Source organism: Micropterus salmoides, unplaced genomic scaffold (assembly GCF_014851395.1).
Source record: "Micropterus salmoides isolate LMB-PRFRI ecotype aquatic unplaced genomic scaffold, ASM1485139v1 Ms_hic_scaffold_6, whole genome shotgun sequence".
Lineage (NCBI taxonomy): Eukaryota > Metazoa > Chordata > Actinopteri > Centrarchiformes > Centrarchidae > Micropterus > Micropterus salmoides.
This window is the reverse complement of record NW_024044348.1, coordinates 20,867,155-20,888,582: the sequence shown is the minus strand read 5'-3', so window position 1 is coordinate 20,888,582 and position 21,428 is coordinate 20,867,155. Positions and strand designations below refer to the sequence as shown.

Genomic DNA, 21,428 nt, shown 5'->3' with positions numbered 1-21,428 from the left:
CACATTATCTTTTCAAAGGCCTTTTCCCACAGTGACCCCGATAACGTAGAGGCACAGGTACATACTGTACAGACACACTTTGCTGAATACACACCTTTATTTTGCTGCCGGCAGTTGTGGGTCGCCCCTTCTTTTCAGCGTTGAGGTTTTCTGGAAACAGTGCTCTGATGAAGGCGCTGTTGGAGGACAAAAGGTAAGGATCAGGGAGGTTAGGATTGACAAAGAACTGCTGGTATCATGCTTTAACCAACAAAAGCAAAGCGTTGCAGATGTGAAAATAATGTTGTGTTTCCCTGGCAGCCAAAAAACAAAAATGCAGTTAATGATTAAAGAACCAAGAACCACTGACCAAGGTCACTGGTTTAAATTCCTGAAGCACAAAGGAAGGTCTGAGTTGGGGGCTGGTGGGAGAACAAGATATGTGTGTGTGTGCACTCTATGCTGTATTTGCACAAACACCTCTTGTGCAGCAAATATCCCCAAAACCACTGAATGTATGCTATCATTTGACCACAGACTTGGTTAAATAAAATAATGAATTACTTTTGACTGAAAGTTTAAGGCTTTTGCCCTATAAAAAATGACATTTCCTGAGAGTATCAATCCCATTTCATCCAGTGTTTTTCACCCTTATCTTTCTGTACGGTAAGTCATCTTTTTCTGTGGAGCACAGATAGTTAGATAGTAGTGTCTATGAGAATGTCCATAGTGGAGGATTTTTCTAAAACCAGCAGTTGGTAACAGTTTTTACTTGTGGAGGTAGATGTCTCTTTTACACAAACAGAGAAAGAAAACAAAATCAGGACTAATATCCAGTGACCTTAACATTAAACCTGTAACTCCCAAAAGGCTGAATATATGGACAGTAACACAATATTGGCTAACCAGTGACTCCTTACTAATGGGTCCCAGTTCATTTGCATTTCAAGGAACAACCTTTCTATCAAATCCTAAACTTTATAGCTGTGGTGTTTTATAATATCATCATCACCACCACCACCACCACCATCACCACCACCATCATCATCATCACTACACTATGATCTGTTGCTGCAGGTCAGAATGTAGCAGATATTTGTGAAGTTTCCATATCCTCAGGTTTCTCAGGACTAATTTCAAGGAAAGCAGCTCAGGTTTTTCTCACTTTTGATACAGATATACACATTATAGAGTTTTTTTATTTTTTTTGTCACATAAATATAATGGTCAAAAAGAAGAAAGTGGGGGTTTTAATGGTGACAAAGGTACATTTACAGCCATCTGCAGCTTTGGACTCAGCCGCGATGTTGGCGCTCAACACGATGATTTAGTATCTCATCAATTTGGACTTTTGGTTCTCACTACAATCTCACATGCTCTCACAAGTTCCTGTATTATGGTGCTACACTCACTTTTTAAGAAGCTCTCCCTCGAGATCAAATGACCCCAACGTTTTACTCAGAGAAATTAACCATGATATCTTGTAGTGTTTCCAAGCAGTTATGCTGCAAATTTAACACATTTAAATGTTTTATTTGAAGGCTTCAAAAGGCTTCGCTAGATTATCTGATGAAGGAAAAACAAAAACTAATGAAAAGTCCTGCTCTTCACATTTGTGATCAGCACATGTGTCATGCAGGCATCAAGTATTTGGCTCCTTTTGAACTACGTCAGCTGTCTTTGCTTTGAAAACACACATAAAAGTGTGGTGACTGTCAAGCCTGGTCTAAAACTGACATGTACTGCTGCTTAGTATTTGACTTATTTCAACTTGGTTATGTCGCCGCCTTGTTTGGTGTTTATTATTTTATTATTTCATGGTGCTTTTTCATGTTAGTATTTTTTTATTTGCTTTCTGGTCTTCTCCCACACTGGTATTTGTTTGGTTTGAAACATCTGACTCAAGGCTTTGGACACAGAAGAAAGGTTCAGCAGGTTGTGTGTACAAACAGAGCAGAATTCTGCTAATACTGTCCAGCTGACAATACTGGTCATTCCTTTCTTCTCGATTTAGACCTGCTGCTCTGAGGAATGAGGCTGCTTCCTTCCCCTTCAGGCTTCCTTTATGTGTGACTGTGCCAAACTCTTTTATCTACTCGTGTATACAGTACTGTATATGAGTGTGTATGCGATGTAAAGTGCATGTATATAATTTCCAGCACGTGTCTGAATGGGATTTTGACACAACCTCATTTCATGCCAGGGGGCGAGTAGTGGCTGAGGCCTGCAGGGATTACACAGACAATGCAGGCTGTTGGCACAGATGGCCACTTTGACACAAAGAAATCCCAAGAAACTAAAACACAGGGGGGCCAGACTCCACAATGCAACCCCACGGGGAGACTGCACTTGTAAGGCCAGACTGGGTAGAACCACAAAACCTGCATATCTGGACAGCCGCCAGACGTTATTCAGGGCAGAGGGCAGGCCATAACCCAGCCCTGCACACTTCTGCTTTGTCCCCGTCAGTTTCCAGATGCACTGAACGTCTGAAAATCTCATTCAGATATATTCAATTACATCCATATGCATCACAATAGAAGGCTCCCTTAAAGTGAGCACCATAGAACTCACCACATGTCGGTGCAATGTGCAAATAGGAGTTACTTACATTTCACTGCTCTGCATCAACTCTATGAGGTCATTAAAAAGGACGTCTCGGTTCCTCTCACAGAAACCCTCTACGTCGTAGGACACCTGGAAGAAAGACATGCAGAAGGATTTCTAAAGAGTCATAACTATGAAAGAGGACGAGGTTGAACTGTTTGAAACCTCCAACAAAATGAAAGATGACACCTGTGTGAAAATAACAAATTATGACTGATTTTCTGGCCTAAGTCAATGGCTTGAATTTTACGCGAAAAGAAAATTAAGGGTTGCAGATCCAAACTTTATACCTCCCAGGATTAGCTTCCTTATAAAAACCAGCAGTGGTTTATAAGTATATAAATTAAACAGTGTTATTTCTGCTATACTGTAGGCTGAGACTAGAGGAATGTTTCGAGCCCGGTCATGGGAGCCCCTCAAGTCTTTATGGCACGGCTCATTAAGCTTGCGGCATGTGTACCAGGCTGAGGCCACCACACATCTGGAGGATGACACGGGACATCCTCGGCCCAGACCACCAGAAAGAAAATGAAAGCAAAAAAAAAAAAGAAAGATTCCAGATAAATTGTAACGTATAAATTGAATAAGGCTGATTTGACGTGTGACGTTAGAAGCTGTTGTTACATCAGGGGAGGGACGGCAACCATAAATAGATAGTGTTAGTTCAGACAGGAAAGCTTAAAAGGATGAAGATGACGACACGACTCCAGAATTAAAGTACCAGCTACGTAACTGGTATTTATGACAGCTCATACAAGTGGGGAGCAACAGGAACAGCTCCCACACCACCACACCCTGAAAAATGACATTTTAATAACTTTCTATTTCCAGAGGTTGCTGTCAGCTCCCTACTGCGGACTGTTTGCATAACATGATTGTTTTCAGTTTATACTACGGCAAAGGCAAGTGTTGGGAGGTGGTTGTAAACTTTATACTAGATGTTGTAATATTTCTGTTTTGCGAACCAAGGCATCAGTAAGACATTAAACTGTTATACACTTCTTGCCAGATTTCATAAATATTTATATTAAAACCTTTTATGACATATAGATGACGTCCCATTCAAACAGACAGAGGTGCTGTTAGTCAACAAACAGGAGGATGCCACAGTTGTCAGGGCGAGTGTACAAATGGACCAAACTCCCTCGAGAATGTATGCAGCGCTCAGACTGACCTTGCCAGCGTAGTGGTGGATGATGAAGCCCTGGTTCCAGCTGTTGAAGTGCTCATGGGTATTGATCAGGACTCGGAGCTTCTGCAGCATGGTCTGGTCGGCTCCCTCGCCCACTGCGTGCATGGTGGCACATACATCATCCAGCATGCTCATGATGCCAGGGGGATTCTAGGATCACGAGGGAAACATTTCACGTTAATATCATCCCAGAAGTCATTACTGTTGCATCAATTTCATATATTCTGAAGTTTAAATTGTAGGTATAATTTAAAATTCAACACTCCACACTAAGTAATAGAGCTGGAACAATCAATCGATTAGTCGATCAACATTAAAGTTTTTCATAAAAAAAAGGAATTTATGACAAACCAAAATGCCAGAAATTCACTTGTTCCAGCTTCTCCACTTGTGATTACTTGCTGGTGTTCATTGCATTATATTTACATTTACTTATTTGGCAGAAAATGTCTCTGATCATTGTAAATTTAATTTCTTTAGGGTTTGGACTGACGGTTGAAGAAAACAAGATATTTTAAGACATATGTTTTGCTATTTTCTGACATTTTATAGACCACATGAGCGATTATTTGATAATCTAAACATGAAATATTTTAACCTTTTGACATAATGAAATATTATAGTATGGTTCACTTTAGTAACTACAAGAAATCATATGTCTTAAACTATATTTTAATATAAAATTTGTGGCTCCATTATGTCCAAAGTTGATTAGTGGCCTTCAGTTTGCACAGTGGTAACAGTGTCTCTAACACAAGCCTCTGTTAAAAGGACACGTGTAAAGTTGTCGCTGGATTAAATAAAGTGGGTCTGGTGTAAAGAGCTGAACTGTCAGGCACCAATACAGATCCCCTGCTCCTCTCAGAGAGAGGCTTGTTTTAAAACCCTTGTGTAGATTTCATGGATTAGTCTGCTCAATGGGACAGATAAATCAAATTAAGAGGCATGTCGGCACGTTTGAGGATATTAAAATGCAGGTCAGGGCAACAGTGCAGAAAGTTGGCGGGAGCTTGCGACTCCGTTTACAACATGAGGACAAAACTAACAAATGTTCACGTGAGCCTGGCTAAATCTGTTTAGCCATCATGATTATTTTTTTATGTGATAACTTTTTACTCTCAAGTTTCTTGGACTGTAAATTTATGCAGGCAATAATAATACTGTTTTTTAGAATAACAACTCTGCCCTCAATAAAACTTTATTTATTACGTCCATCAAGAAGGTTGTATTTTCAGCCCTGTTGAGATTTCAAAGAAATTTGGTGAAAAGTCACGGACTAGCTTTCCACCACATGGTTCATGTTGCGGATTTAGATGTTTTATTTTATTTATTTTCTTTTGTTTCGTAAATAACTGCACAAGTGTGTTTTGTGTATGTTGTTTATGACAGAATAAAATAAAATAAATTAAAATAAAAATGACATTTTTAATACATTTGAACTATTTTTTAATGAACTATAAAATAAATCACATCACATGTATCCCATGATTAGCATCTAATGATTATTTACCTTATTTATTAATTTGCCAATAACGTTTTTGCTTAACCAAATAATCTTTTGTTCTATAAAATGTCAGAAAATAGTGGGAAAATAATAATAAAGTAAAGTAATAGTGTGGCATTTCAAGATGCTGATCAGACAGCATGGTTAATGCACAGGTGTGCCTTAGGCTGGCCACAATAAAAGGACACTCGAAAATGTGCAGTTTCGCTGTATTGGGTGTGGGAGGGGTCCGGAAACCAGTCAGTATCTGGTGTGACCGCCATTTGCCTCACGCAGTGCAACACATCTCCTTCGCATAGAGTTGATCAGGTTGTTGTTTGTGGCCTGTGGAATGTCAGTCGACGAGAATGCAGATGAGCTTCCCTGAGATGGTTCCTGACAGTTTGTACAGAAATTCTTTGGTTATGTAAACTGATTGTTGCAGCAGATGTCCATGTAGCTGGTCTCCGAGAATCTTGGAGGTGAAGATGCTGGATGTGGAGATCCTGGGCTGGTGTGGTTACACGTGGTCTGCGGTTGTGAGGCCGGTTGGATGTACTGCCAAATTCTCTGAAACGCCTTTAGAGATGACTTATTAAAATGAACATTCAATTCACAGGCAACAGCTCTGGTGGACAATCCCGCAGTCAGCATGCCAGTTGCTTGCTCCCTCAAAAGTTGCAACATCTGTGGCATTGTGATGTGTGATGGAACTGCACATTTTCGAGTGGCCTTATATTGTGGCCAGCCTAAGGCACACCTGTGCAATGCCCATGCTGTCTGATCAGCATCTTGATATGCCACACCTGTGAGGTGGATGGATTATCTCGGCAAAGGAGAAGTGTATCTCTGACACAGATTTTCACAGATTTGTGAACAGTATATTAGAGAAACAGGCCTTTTGTCTACATGGAGAAAGTCTTAGATCTTTGAGTTCAGCTCATGATGAATAGGGGCCAAAAATAAAGGGTTGCATTTATAATTTTGTTCAGTGTGACAGTCTGACAAATGTTTTTGATGATCAAATAATTGATTAATTGATTTATCATTTCAGCTCTATCCATCATTGCCTATTATGATGTGTTTTTCATGAATTTGCATATCCACATGATTTTCTATTATACTATATACATCTATATACTAAAATCAAACAGTACAAACAAACTAAAATAAACAAAAAATTGTGCACCCTTGGTGGGAGTTGCATGCTCCCACTAAGGGTGTTCTGTTTAGTTTACTTCATTATTTATTTAGACTTTAATTACTTTGCTCTCGATGAGATCACAGACGATCTTGTTGTTGAAGTATTCAACCTGAGTCCACTTGATGCCCTCCTGCACATACTCCTCCTACAAAGAGAGACATGGACAGAGATCAGATTCAGAACATAAAACATCTAATGAGGCTGGAAATAAATAAAATATATAGACCAAATACAGGAGAAGAATGTGGAGGAACTTTACCTGCTCTGCCTTCAGAGTCAGCTCAATGAATATCTGCTGCAGTTTCTCATTCACAAAGTTGATGCAGAACTGTTCGAATCCATTTTTCTGATGAAGAGACAACATGCTTAATACAATCCAGACCAAGTGAGCTTTACGTTCAGTAGAGTATGGATATCCTCTAAGCTCAATGGGCTTTGAGGTATACGGCCTGTCTGATATTAAAGGAAGGGACACATTGTGCAATTCACTGCTCGTGCATATAATGGAGCTTTGGCCTGAACCTTACGTGAGGGTGTCTGCATCTTCCAGTTATAACCTTTGGCCAACAAAACACAGCTTACCTTTTCTTTGTGCATACAAAAAGAAAACCATCAAACTAAAAGACAGAGCTAGTGGAATTGATTAGATAGTGATTTAGTATCATTGTACACGCTAATGATCTGTACTTGAAATTAAGAATTTAAGGCTCTTGCAAACCAAAATAATACAAAAAACACTTCCATTTAGCTTGTCCAATCATATCAACAAGTCCAGGACCAAACAGCAAGCAAACTAAACAAACAAATAATCAGATTAGACAAGCACGTTGAGGTCTGCTGTCTCAATCAGGAGATAGAACTTAATCCACATACTTTATAAATTAGTCTTATCCTTTCTGTTTAATCTGTTTAAATGCTCAAAGTTAATACCGGTTAATCTAATTTATGTGTTGCTGCAGAGTAAAACTCCAGTATCCATGTGTCAGCCTGTGAAACAGCCAAAATCACTTACTTGGAAAATTTCAAATCCATAAATGTCCAACACTCCGATATTAAACTCCTGATGATCTTTCACCATGGCTTTGTTGATGGACTGAAAACAAAGTGTCACTAAAATAATTATTTCATTTTTGGTTATCACAGCTATGCTACTTGACAGTTCTGTATAAAGATGCACTGAACTCTAAAACAGTACAAACATGCAATCATACCTCAACCAGGAAGTCAAACACACGTGCATGCAGGGCTTTGGAAAGGGCGTCACGTGTGTAACACGCCTGCTCCACGTTCAGTGTCACGTCGATAGACTCCACCGCATTTCCCCACTTGCTGTCCATCTTCCGGCTCGTCACTTTCTCCTTCAGACGGTTCTGGTCGATTCCAAGCAGAAACGCGGGAAAGGCTAGAACTGTTAAAAGGCAGAAGATAGAGGAGAAAAGAAGAGAGGGAGCTTTAGAAATGTTCATTTTCCTATCTAAATCTGTGTTTGAACTCTACACTGGTAAGAAAAACCATGAAGAGTATGTATGCTCGGCTTGAATAACCCATATGACAAAGAAATAATGTGGCTATTTAAGCATGTCTAAAGGTATATTATTGAAACACAGACATTCCAGCCATGGCTCTTCTTTAGAGCTAAGAGATAAGCTGATTAATTCATTGCCAGAAAATCAATCCCCAACTACTGATATTTTTGTTAGCAAAAATGCCACATAATTCTTGTTCCAGCATTTAAATTGTTTTTATGTCTTTTGTATCGGTAGAGAATATTTTTGGGTTTTGGAGTGTGGGTTGGATAAAACATTGGTGCTGTTTGATGACATCATCACCTTGGACACTGGAAAAATTGTAATTGGCATTTTTCACAATCTTCTGACTTTTTATAGAGTAAATCATAAATTGAGAAAGTAATCGGCAGATTAATCGATTATGAATATTATTGTTGTTGGATTTAAAAACAGGTATATTGTGTGGTTGTACTATTAAAATGACCTTAGAAAAAAAGCAGCATGTAATGGGTCCTACTCTGAAACAGCAAAGACACATTTCTCTGAAAATATGCAATATGCAAATCAGTGCAGGAATGCATTCATTCGAAACAGCAGCCTCATGTATCCTTTGCATAGCAGGGAGAACCACTGCAAATCCAGTGCTCCAATATACCTTTTGCACAGCATTATTCTTATCAATCGGTGATAAAGTCTTACAAATCAGAAAAGTTTCACCGATAATCACAATGCATGCAATTGTGGTGTAAAGCCACAAAATCGGGTCGATTCTCTGGCTAAATTGCAGACACAAAACATCTTCTGGAGAGAATTTAGAACACACAAGGTTTGAATTATAGCTGAATGCAAAACAGAACAATAGTATTTGGGCTAAACCTTGAAAGAAAGAGTGAGAACATCACAGATCATTTGTACTGACCTGGCGTTGATATTCTCCCCTGAGAGCCCCTCCCTGCCTTATTACAGTGACTCACTTCCCCTAAAAGGAAATGGCTCTTAGGCCTGCAGACTCACTGTGTCTGGGAATGCATTAGAGCATTGCAGTAGCTCCCCTTATGGGACATAAGGGTGTGACTGACCATACGCCTGCTTAAATAAATAGGAAAAGTCATTTTTCGTTTTTGGCAGTAAAAGTATGGATTGTATAATATGGCCTGAAGGATTTTACAAAGGCTGTGTCCGTGAAGTTCCCCCGCAGGAAATTTGTTAGTCAAAGTGGCAGTGCATAAGAGGAATAGGAGGGAATGTTGTCAGTACAGAGGTTTGCGAAGCATGTGGCGTCACTCATCCCATGAGATGTGACACAACAATCCTGGCACTCAATGCTTCACAATATTGACTCTGCTTAATTCAAAATACCATTTTGGATATTTGCATGTTTAAGTTCAGGTTTGGGATTTTTTATTTAGTCATGGTGGTGCAGAATGAAAAACTAAAGCAAACCTTAGGCTCAAAAGACATGATAAAAATGTTGCCATCATTTTCAAAAAGATCCATTTTGATGATTGATGAGATTTTACTGATGCAATCATCACACTTTAATAGCTTATTAAGTAGGGCTATTTTGCAACTGGATGCAGTGACCTCACTGTGTGGAAGTCTTTGTTCTAAGTTAAGCTAACTGGCTGCTGGCTGTGGTTTCATATTTAAGTATGGCCATGAGAGTGGTATTGATCATCTCATCTAACTAAATAAGCATACTTTCTAAAATGTAAAACTATTCCTTTAAGGAGCCTTCTCAACCCAACAAACCCACTTGTACAGATTCATTAGATTCGGGCCATTACAAACTTATGTTATGCAACAAAGGCTTCCTAAAACCCACAGAACTCTATCTAGAGATCCCATAGTTTCCAAAGGTACTAAAGGTTTAACGTTGAATGATGCAGCCATAAATGCCAAACTGTGCATAATGCCAAACCCAAAAAATAATTCTCCTATTGAAAGGCTTAAGAGATTAAATTAGTAGGCTAATTTTTACAAGACAGCACATCACCATCAGAATCAGGTTACTTTTAAATAAATAATGTCCCAACCAGCCAAACAATGTCCAAATCATTTGTACAAGTAGTCTCAGAATTTCTTTCAACAAGAGATGACGCACTGACTCTTGTTGCGGAGTGCAAGTTGATGCTTTTGTGAACTTGGCTGGTGAAGTCTCATATTGGGAAGCAGGGGTCTGAATCTGTGCAACACACTGCAGTTAAAGCACACAGTAAGTGAGACTGGAGGAAACAGGAAAGGCAGAGTGCCGCTGTTACGTCTGCACAGAACAGACCAAGGCTTTGTACACTGGCAACTTCACTCTCATCTGCATCATACAGACACAGCATGAAAAGGAAGGATAAAGGAAAAGAAAAAGGAGTGAAGAATAAAAGGAGGCAGGAGAAGCCATGAGGTAAAGCCACAGAAGGAGAAGTATTTTTCCAAGTAATTTTAGTCTCTGACGAAATATGCCCAGACCTTCAATAAGAGCGTTTTATTTTCTGGTAATCTAGCATGGCTTGGATTACACCAGACAGTTGGCTGTAGCCCTGCATTAACACAATAAAACTTCAGGGAGTGAAAGTGGTGAGAGAGAAATATCCTCCAAAATCAACCAGAGAAGGGTAGCTCAGGACACTGAAGAGAGCAGAGACATTCAGAAAGTCAAGAACCCATTAAAGAGAATGAAATGAAATTTACCACAAACCAGTCTGAACCTGAACATCAGCAGCTTTGTCTTTAGCCTCAGTCATAACCATAACACTGTATCACTGTCTTTTTAGCCACGCTAAAGCAACTGATTTAGTGTAGACCTACATTCATGGTCCCCAGAGGATAAATGCTACTGACTTTGGTAATCCCCTGACCCATTCACTTAACATCTGGATTTAGAAATATCTAGATAGCTATTAGAAGGACTAGCACAACATTTGGCACCTGACATTCATGTTATCCAGAGGATGAATCATAATAACTCTGGTGATTCCCTGTCTTTTCATCTAGCACCATCATCAGGTCAAAATTTATAAATAAATGTGTCTAATACTTTGTTGTTTGACAAAATACCTGCAAAACCTAATAATTTGTGGTTAGTGCTAATTAGCAAATGTTAGCAACACATTACACCAAGATGGCGAACATGGTAACACTACATCTGCATGTTAGCATGCTGATGTTAGCAATTAGTACTGCTTTGCCAAAGTACAGCCTCACAGCTAGCATGGTTGTACACACTAAGTATTGTTGTAACACGCATTTAGAAGAGTAACCATAAGAATGCTAAATGCCGATTTAACCTGAAAAAGATGTTTCTCTCAGAATCTGATCAGTTTGAACAACAACAGCCACACTGCCTTTTTGAAGGGGAGTAACATTGTTGGAGCCTTGAACATTAAAAGTTAACTTTTCATATCTCAGTTAACTGATAGTGTATTAATTTTGTCTGTCAGAGACAATGGCTGTTGATAGTCAAAACAAATTAAAATGTGCCAGGATAAACCTAAATGTCAACAGCAAACTAAAAGTTGCCCATGGTTGTTTTCATCAAGGTTTAAGGTGAGGTTTAATTGTTTCTACTTGTTTAAGTGTGAACCACATTAAGCACAAAACAAGGCAGTGATCAAGTCCTGGTGTGAGCCTACTTACACTCTTCACTCTCCACAGCAGCGTAGTTGCCCACCTCCTTGAAAGTGATATTTCCCAGGTGCAGGACTCCAGCCACAATCTGAAGCACCATGGCGCGGTCCTTCGCTGAGATGCCAATCACATCCATGGCATGCTGGGAAAGGAAAAGATCATGCTAAGTCAGGGCCGTAGTGTGGGTTTACTCACTCCTGTGGTACCTAGCTCATGTCCTCTAATTACTCTGTTTGCGGTCTCACTGGTAAACAAAACCAGGAGGAGATCGTTGGAAAAGAAAACAAAAGAGGACTGGTAGGGAGAGAGAGGAATGTAAAGAGAAGACCGTGAGCCACATGAACACTGGTATGAGATTCATAGACACACACAACACCGCCGAGGGTGTTCAGTTATTGCCAGTTAAACAGAAGGAACCAGACCGTACCATTGTCTCCTGGAAGTCGCTCTTGTCATTGATGTCGTCCACTTTGTAGGAACCAGACTGATTGAGGTAAGTGTAGTAATCCAGGCTTGTGATTCCCAGGCTGCTCTTCTGCTCTCCACTGGCTCCTTCTATCAACTGTAGAGCAGAAATTAATATATGTGCATTGTGGATGCAGTAGTACTTGTCATGCTTTTGCACAAAGCCTGTGTTTAGTGTAATTTTTATACATCTTCATGTTTATATACTCTTTGCTCTACTTTGCATGTGAAGAAAACTGCACTATGTTAAGAATGAACTCTTTTTTCTTTTCCAGGGACCTCGAGCCATCCACAATGAAAACAGATTGACCATCTTCCTCCAGCCAAATGGCACGTCTAATCCAATGTGTCCTGAAATCCCCTAACAGCTACTCTTCACAAGCCAAATGTGTCCCGTTCACTCGTCAGCTCAGAAATACATGTCTCACCTGATAGAATATATGGAAACTCCTCTCTCCGGGATTCCTCATGACGACACGTGACTTCTCCAGGAGAAAGTTGGAGATTTTCCCTCCGTCTGGTTCGCCACCAGAGCTGAACTGGATCTCAAAGTATTTCCCCTGACGGATCAAAGCATGTTTGTTTTTCAGTATTGGAGTGAGCTGCTATAAAGCAAGACAGAGCTATTAAGATCTGAAATACTGGCACCTGTGTGTGTGTGTGTGTGTGTGTGTGTGTGTGTGTGTGTGTGTGTACATTCAAATAAAAATCTGATCGTTCTTTTTGTCTTGCTCTCTTCTCCAGACAAGCCTGTAATATAATATCTGTTCCACTCACAAAAGTGAAAAGAGACGCTATTTATTCAAGGACAGAACCTCATCAAAAGTAGTGCTCTCAGGCCATTGGTGCCAAACCAAAATCATTTCCCCAATACTGGATCTAAAAATATACCAAGTAGTGAAACAATACTGCTTTGTATGCTAACCTGAACACTCAACCCATAAACTCGTAAATACATTCTTTTCAAGTCTTTGCTGACTGGGTTTAAGCAGCAGTACTGTAAGCAGTAGAGGAGGTGCCTCCGTGGCTCTGCATGTATGTCCTTCTGTGCAGCATGTCCTGACAGCACAGCTCTGGTTAGTCAGGACACACATGAGGTCATGTAATAAAACAGAAACCAGTAGAAAAGCTGTTACTGCAAATCTTTGTTTTCGGAAGTCTCTCTGGATCCAAAGGTGCCCCACAGAAATGTTGAGTCCTCAAATTATTCCAAAGTATTACCCACTGCAGGTCTTTAGGTGTGAGCAACACAGGATTTGCACTGTAAGTAGGTTATCCTAATGTTGTATTTTCATTCTCACTCACAATGCAAATCAGCTTTGGCACATAAAAAGACATTTGAGGCTGAAAAATGTGTCCTTGGAGGAAGATTTTCAAATTCACTCTCCTTCTATTAACTTTTGCCTGTGGGCACTCTTTAAAACAGACTTTCATATTGTTTCTTTGGTAAACAAGAAGCAGTTATGAATTGAGCCACAATGTTGGGCAATCTGATTCACAAAAAGTGGAAAGGCCAACTCATAAATGAAAGCCTTACAAATCTGCTGGAGTTGTTGTTCCTCACGGTCTTGGCGTTGCCGAAGGCCTCAAGCAGCGGGTTGGACTGCAGGATGATGTCTTTGACATGCTGCGAGGAGACAGATGCAATGAGCTGTAAGCTACATCACAGACAGACCATACAGCAGGTAGAGATACCACACCCTTGCTGAGAGGCTGGTGTGTACGTCTCTGTAACTTTCCACTCAAATGCGTGCACACACGCACACACACACACACACACACACACACACACACACACACACACACACACACACACACACACACACTTACAGATAGACACACAAGGTCTGGACAGCATCATCTTTCCTGTGAGCCATGTCACATGAGTTTTAAATCGGTACAGCAGACAGAGCTATTCCCACTTCCATTATTGTACACAGAAGTTCAGTGGAAGTAATTTCTTGGACTAAACATAGTCCTGTATGAAAGGAAAAAAATAAACACTGAACTTCACACTATTTACAGATATACATTCAGTTTCAAAACACACTGAATCCAAGGGGTGACAACTTAAAGTAAGAACACATTTCTCAACATGGTCTCAATATGTGTTTATAAATATTCTATAACCATAACTAAGATTTTGGTTTTAGTTATGTATGAATAATAATAGATATGATTTGTCAAACAGATGAACCGATATGTTAATGGTAGGGAGTTATTATCTGTTTAAATCTATTCTCACACACGTGTGTACACACCATAAACACATTGCATAAGAATGCATGTGCTGTACTGAGCACAAGGTGTGCAAAGGGAAGGGAGCCGTGTGAAATGGAACTGATGCTGAACATGCTGGAAGAGGTGGAGACCAAATATGTGTCTGTGTGTCTGTGTGTGTCCACTGTAATGGCTACATTTGTTTACAAAGCAATAATAATAATAATAATAATAATAATAATAATAATAATAATGTAAATAATAACAATTATTTAAACATGGGATTTAGTCTGACCAACTCTACTGTTAAATTTAAAGTCTGAAGATGATTTCTAATGCTGTCTTGGTGGAAGAAGCTCTGAGTGGATTAAATATAAACATCCCACTGCCATCATGGTGCAGGCATTTCCTCATCAAACTTTAGATCTTTATCAAGCTTAGGAACTGGACATCTGCTAGTTTGGGGGGCTGCCAGATGGCTGAAGGGGGGCTGGGTGAATAAGAGCCTGCTGATGGGCTGATAATGGGGTATGAGGATGATGATGATGATATGAGGAGAATTTAGTCTAAGGAGAGGAATTAGTGCAGGAATGAAGTGGCAACAGGTTGTTTGATTTCTGTTCATCTTGAAGTCTGCAGTCACGTAACCTCATTTCCACAATTTGTGGGTGATTCTTTAAGTACAAGGTACAAGGTTGTTTATTTGTTATTATACAGCACAAGGCTGCATGACAAAACAAAATTTGTGGTCCCTTCATGCTAAACACACAACATATAATTAATTGTATATTAAAATATGGTAACAAAATAAAACAATATATACAGTTATTTATGTACATGTATAAACAATGTGTCTGGGGTGAATGTAATCAGCAGCAACCAGATGATAATATGGTTTCAGCTTCACTATAAACAGTCTAACATTTGGGAAACAGATTCCATCTTGACTGCGTTTGAGCACCAAGCCTCATCTATGTAAAACCACCTCCTCTCATCTCGAAGAAGTCTTGCTCTAAGTGGGACATCTTATTATGAATTCAGAGCATAAGATAGAGTAACTACAGGAGACCACCATAAGATTTCTTTAAAATATGTATTGTGTCCAAGTTATCATTCATTCTATGCAGCTCAACATCTCAAACGCCTCATGCATGACATACTGTCCCTGAAGAAATAAAAGCAGCTCTTCCCACCTGTACTTTGGGTCCGCCCCCTGACACTCTGGAGATGTAGCCCATGATGTATTTGGCTGCCACAGTCTTCCCTGCTCCGCTCTCTCCACTGAAAAACAGAAAGATTGAAGCACGTGTTTTCTCATACATGTAATGTGAGCTTCAAAGTCAAATTCAAATCCACCTGATGCATTGACTAATGGCTTGTGACACCTGCTCAGATGTCAAGAAGTCATGCAAACCTGCGTGGTTGTTTGGTATTTTAAGCTTTCAGAGTTTGGAGTGAGTAAAATTCTCTCAGCTTGATTCATCCTGCTAACTATTACAAAAACACAAGGGATTCACTAAGGGACACTTTTAATTGATTGTTTATTTCTTTGTGCTTTCCCGGTCCCATTGGTTGTCATGCCAGATGTATCTTGTTGATTAATCAGTCTAATGCCTCATGTATGTATTGTGTATAACAGCCACCTCTTGGTGGTCTGGTTTCTAACACTTAGCACGCTGACGAAGGGCTTGGCCCAAAATGTCCATGCATTGAATAATAGTTTCTGTACAAGTTCCGGTGTGCAGATGTCTGACAGGTTGTCTAATGTCTCGGTTTTATGTTTTAGTACCTGTGCATGACATTTCATAAAAGAAGAAGAAGAAGAGAATCGAGCAGGTATCTTCACATTTATGCTGAAAAGCAAAATAGGAGAAATAATACCTTATAGATTTTACACTGTAGGTGGATGTTCACACACAGCAGCAAACAGACTGTCTTGTGCCACTGTATGTGGTGAACACTGTCATGATATTTGAGGTAACTTTTGATTTCCAGGTCTAGCCAATCCAGATAGTATGAGTACATAGTCTTTATTGACTTGGTCAAAATCCTGCTTCAAATCAAGTCACAACAATTTATCTTATTCATAATGTTTTAAGATTCTGCAAACACTTACACTTTAGACAGGTAAGAGTAAGTGCAATGGACCAATCTGCAGGTTTATGTATGTGTTAGTTTGGCGTGTGTTTTTGTGCAAAGATGACCTGGGACCCATCAGTTATACTGAATCTGCTGAATAAACAGGTGAAATCCTAGATCCTGCTTTCATGTGTACTCACTGCGTTTACTGTACTAACCAAAATGTGTTTTGGGCAACTAGAACCCAATATCAACTCCGAGGCCAATTGTGTGTGATAGGCCACAGCACATCTGGGCAGACGGATGCTGCAACAATAAGGACAACATTAATTCTGTTTTGTCACATTCACAGATTTTTCTCTCATCTTTCTCCCTCACCCAACACTTGCCTATTTTCCTCCTTGCCTTTCACTTTGCCTGTGTCATACTTATTTTGACATATGTGGTTTGGCAGTGGATGACAGTAGAGTCTGTTTTTCCTTTCTGTGCCTTAAAGTAGAGTCAGGTTGGTAATGCCTCTGTGAGAAACACAGCTGCAGACTGTTAAAGGCTGCCAGAGGAAGTCATGGGAGCCACTCTATTACACAGGAGTCTCTATATGGTTGTAATCCCCCCCCCTCTATACCTCCTTGTTTCTTCCAAATCCTTTTGCATTGTCTGGGCTACCTCACTGCACACTTACTATTCAAGTGACAACAAGAAAAAGATGTTCTGAGCTGCTGCTTTACTTTTAAAGTCAGAAAAGCCTACAGGCTTCAGCTGAGAGCATTGTTTTTCCTCAAGTTATTCTCTGAAGAGCTATTTTCAACACAAGCTGCACCGGAGTCCCATTTTGAGCCCCCCAAATGGGCGAGTCTCATTGTGGCGCTGAAATGCTGAAGGCATTGTTAACTTCCGCAGAGATTTATTAACCAAACAAGGACATGAGTTAAACAATACAATGCAGAGGCAGGGAGGTTTATGCATTAACTCATAATAAATCATTAATGACATCATCTATGACAAGGTTGCACAGTCAACACGGACTTCTAGTTTTGGTGGTTTTAAATCATGCATTCCCACAGAAGTAGATGAAGTATAGTATGTTCAAGTAGATTTCCTATGTGATATTGCAATACCTAAGTATTCCCAGTGCCTTAAAAACAACTTTTTTTTTGTATTCAAACAAAGTCCATCTGTTTTAATGCCCAATTTAACAGTCAAAAAGAAGTATTTTTCAAAAACTTAAAATGGCAAACAACCAATAGACCAAAAGAATTTGTGATTGCTTGACTTTTGCTGACTTTTGAAGCTACAATTATGTTTGTGTTAACAAAGCAATTTTTTAATTGCAGCAGATTTTATGAAAGAAAATGAGCAGATTGGATGAAGCAAAATTTCTTAAAAGTACCGATACCATCTGGGCTTTCATGCACAACGACTGTGGGGAACACTGCATCGATGAAACAGCAAAGGACTGAATCAAAACCAGTCATAGATCAACTGGATATGATCAAAGTCATTGACCAAGAGTCCGTCGAAAGTTGAAGAAGGATCAAAAGGGTCATCCACATCCGACTCATGGATGGTCATTAAAAACAAACAAAGAAACCAATTGTTGTAATAAGCCAGCTTACAACCTGCTTTTATGTAGAGTCCCTTTTAAAGACCTGTTGTTCAGGTGACATGTAGACTGAAAGGCTGAATTTAAGCTTAAGACACAGAAAATCATGGCTCGCTGTGAAACTCCTGACAAACTCAGTGATTTTGTATTTCTGATCTGTGCTAGGAACAGATGTGAAATGGCCGGGTCTCGGATGACAAAGGTTTTGGTTGAGCCATTTGAAAATGTCACAGCTCTGATTTCCTCTAATAGTTTGATTGGGTGTGCCAAACTCATAACACCAACCTGCTCCAGTTCATCCCTTTAATATCTAATCCAGGTGCCTCAGATGTCTAGGGACAGCTACAACAGTCACATGCTGTAGTAAGCAGATGGTTAGAAGATTAAATAAATAGGAAAAAGGTAACAATTTCCCAAAAAGAATAGTCAAAACTGCTCTACCACTTTATTCTGAATTCCCCCTACGGTTAATTCACACATTTTCTTAGTAAATGTGAAAAAACGCCAACACAGTCTAATGCTGACCACACTGCCTGGCCAGCAGTTCACAGCAGCCTTTGTTTGCGAAGACCTGGTTCATCATAAAACCACTTCCATGCTTTTGTTTGCTGATTTAGTTGATCACAAAATCCACCTCAGTGCCTTTATGTGGGAAACTGAACTGGCAACTGCTGGCTGTCCAAACAACAGACGAAAGTGCTGAAGCAGGGCTCATTAGTCATGAGGTAAGCACTATAGTAACCGCACTGTTCAGGTGACTAGGCCATAGGATAAAGCCCCAATCATGACACCACACTTTTCTCTCTGCAGCTTTGTAGCTCAAAACCATTCACCAGGAAACTCAAACAGGCTGTAAAAGTACCTAAAAATCCCCTAAATCTAGGGAGAGAGCAACTCTGGGCCAAAGATCATGCAAGTATTTTTCCTGCTTTTCTTTCAAAAGCTGGAGAAGATATGATGGAAAAACACCAAAGAAACACGCCACCTTCGGTCAGTCAACTGTACCAAGTGATGTGGTGGAACCTGTTCCACTCCCAACCATTATCATGACTTAGCTGCAGCTTTTTATAACACCTCACAGATCACATTGTACAGATTACTATCTCCAGCCTTCGTTTCACTCTCTCCCATCCTGGACATTTAGAGATTTGTCCCAGTATAAAATGCTGTCTCTGTGTTTTGCGTGCCGTTAAATGTTTTTGTTGTTATATTACATTAGCTCATGATGCCTAAAGAAGGCAGAGAATGATGTGCGAGTCTTACCTGATGATGACACATTGGTTCTCACTGTCAATCATCATGTTTCTGTACATGTTATCTGCCAGAGCGTAGATGTGAGGAGGGTTCTCATACTGCGCCTGAGAGTTGACAAAATTATTTAGTTAAAATAAGTGGTAAAACAGCTTCTGTAAAAACTTTGTAGAGGTTGTTAACCCAAACATAAAGCCTGGAACACATTAAAAGGATGCGTCTGGTGACGTCCATATGTTTCTTATTGTCAACAAATCTCATGAAACGACCAATAACAACAATAAATTGGCTCTTATTCATGAACAAGTATTGTCTGTGTAGCCTAAGTCTAATAGAGCTTATTTTTCTGTGCCATAGGTCTGCATTGTTGTCATCGATTTGCCACACTGACGCACTGGGTAATGTGTTCCTGCATTACAAAGAACATGGGCACTGTAGTTTATTTTGACTGAATCCCACATCTTGCTGCTGTAAATTAATCCATCAATCAAACTATGTTTGTATAGCACCTTTCGTGCAAAATAGTAATATAAGGTGCTTAACAGTGTTAAAATACTCACTAGAGCACCAAATGTGTATTACTCTGCTGCTGAAAATAGTCCTCAATAAATGCTTCCTCCTGTTTGAGCAACATTTGCTAAAAACTACAGTGCCCAGCTGTTTCAGGACATTACTGAGCCTTTTCAAAGAGGCAGACAGGTAAGGAAGTCGGAAAGTATTGAGAGTGATTAACACATGGTTGGTTTTGGGATTTTCATTGGATTTGTTGACAATATAAAATATATACAATATATTATTGTCTGCACTGATCTGCACAAAATAGGACAGGTTACCACAGCCACATCTGTTACCCTCCAACTGAGCCACCAAGTCTGCACCTTCATGATTGTTTGAAACGATCCTGAACAAATCTGATCTTTCCCTGAGCTGAACAACACTGTGCAAATCTGAACCCAGTGCACTTACATACAACTACACAATCTGCCAAACTGTTACATGTGATGTGGAGTGTTTTCACAGTCACTTAGGATTTCTTAGGTCACTTAGGTTTGTTCCTGGCTTAAAGAGACAAGCCCACTCTCAGCAGGCCGGCCAAGAGAGGAGGCAGAATCAAACAGGCTGTTGTGTGAAGGTACTGCCAAGCCTTCTCAGTGGTTTAGTCACATCTCTGACAGCAACATCTGTGCCAGCCCGCTGGAAAATTCGCACTGCAACAAACCCAGTTCATTTCAAAGCCTTTGTCCTTCAGATTGTTGCCATCTTAAACCTCCAAGCACATCAGTACTTTTACAGTATGTGAGTGAGTTTTCCGGTTGGAATATTTCATACGACAGAAGCCATTTAAAATGTGTTCATAGGTCATTTAGCATCCTACTTACGGCGCCCTGATACATCTCAACTTCTTTTTCTCCAAAGTATGGCATCTGCTTGAAAGGGTTGATGGAGATGAGCACAGGACCAATGTATGTCTGATGAGGTTATATATTAAAGATCATACAGTGAAGCCAAACAAATCAGCAAATAAAAACAAATAACTCCAAATTTAAATCACCTCTTATTGGAAGTGCAAGCATTGTGTATAAATTGTAAAACATCCTCCCTTTAGTGGTAACAGAGTTTCAAAACATCTATATTACATTTCTGAAAATAAATTATAGTGTAGGAAAGAAATTACTTAATCTAAGGCTGCCATGATGTCAAGAGAGTGCAACAGTGCACCAGTGGAGTATTTGGTGATCAGGCCTGAGGCTAAATAAGTATCCAGTGCTTACAAATGACAGAGAATAGGCTGGCCATCTAACACTGTGAGGTTTTATCTCCTGAAGCCAAAATGCTGCTTAAGGCAAATAAAGCTGCTATTGTGGGTGGCCTACAGTGACCCACAGACTTGGCAAGGAGACCTCACAGTTACAGCTATTTATTGACCCAAATCAAAGGCCTGACTCAAAGATGTAGAACCTAAAACTGCCAGCGTTTACTAAACTTCATAATCCTAAGCACTGCCAGAGCGTGGATGAAGTTTATGTAATGAGCGGCTTTGTGAACGCTCAGCATTGCTTTTCAAAGGGGTTATTCATTCATTGACTCATTTCACGTCATGAACAACTTATGTGTTTGCAGCCACAGCTGTATTTTAGAAACCGAAACCTAGCATTTGTGCGATGTACTGAATGAACATGATTGCCCCCACTTAAACCCCCTCTCAATCAAACGTT

At 39.8% G+C, this 21,428-nt stretch overlaps 1 protein-coding gene across 2 annotated transcripts in view; it reads right to left on the bottom strand.

The window, feature by feature from the left end:
• myo1ea (myosin IEa) overlaps positions 1-21,428 on the bottom strand; it is a 53,577-nt gene that overhangs the window by 12,304 nt on the left and 19,845 nt on the right. For both annotated transcript variants that reach the window (XM_038700865.1, XM_038700866.1), the window contains exons 3-16: positions 20,592-20,681; positions 19,225-19,319; positions 15,473-15,560; positions 13,597-13,686; positions 12,488-12,619; positions 12,022-12,156; positions 11,604-11,736; positions 7,677-7,873; positions 7,478-7,558; positions 6,725-6,811; positions 6,527-6,610; positions 3,761-3,928; positions 2,591-2,676; positions 95-176 (exon numbers count right to left, since the gene is read on the bottom strand). In XM_038700865.1, coding sequence (XP_038556793.1) covers positions 95-176; positions 2,591-2,676; positions 3,761-3,928; positions 6,527-6,610; positions 6,725-6,811; positions 7,478-7,558; positions 7,677-7,873; positions 11,604-11,736; positions 12,022-12,156; positions 12,488-12,619; positions 13,597-13,686; positions 15,473-15,560; positions 19,225-19,319; positions 20,592-20,681 — 1,548 coding nt within the window. The remainder of the gene's footprint in view (positions 1-94; positions 177-2,590; positions 2,677-3,760; positions 3,929-6,526; positions 6,611-6,724; positions 6,812-7,477; positions 7,559-7,676; positions 7,874-11,603; positions 11,737-12,021; positions 12,157-12,487; positions 12,620-13,596; positions 13,687-15,472; positions 15,561-19,224; positions 19,320-20,591; positions 20,682-21,428) is intronic.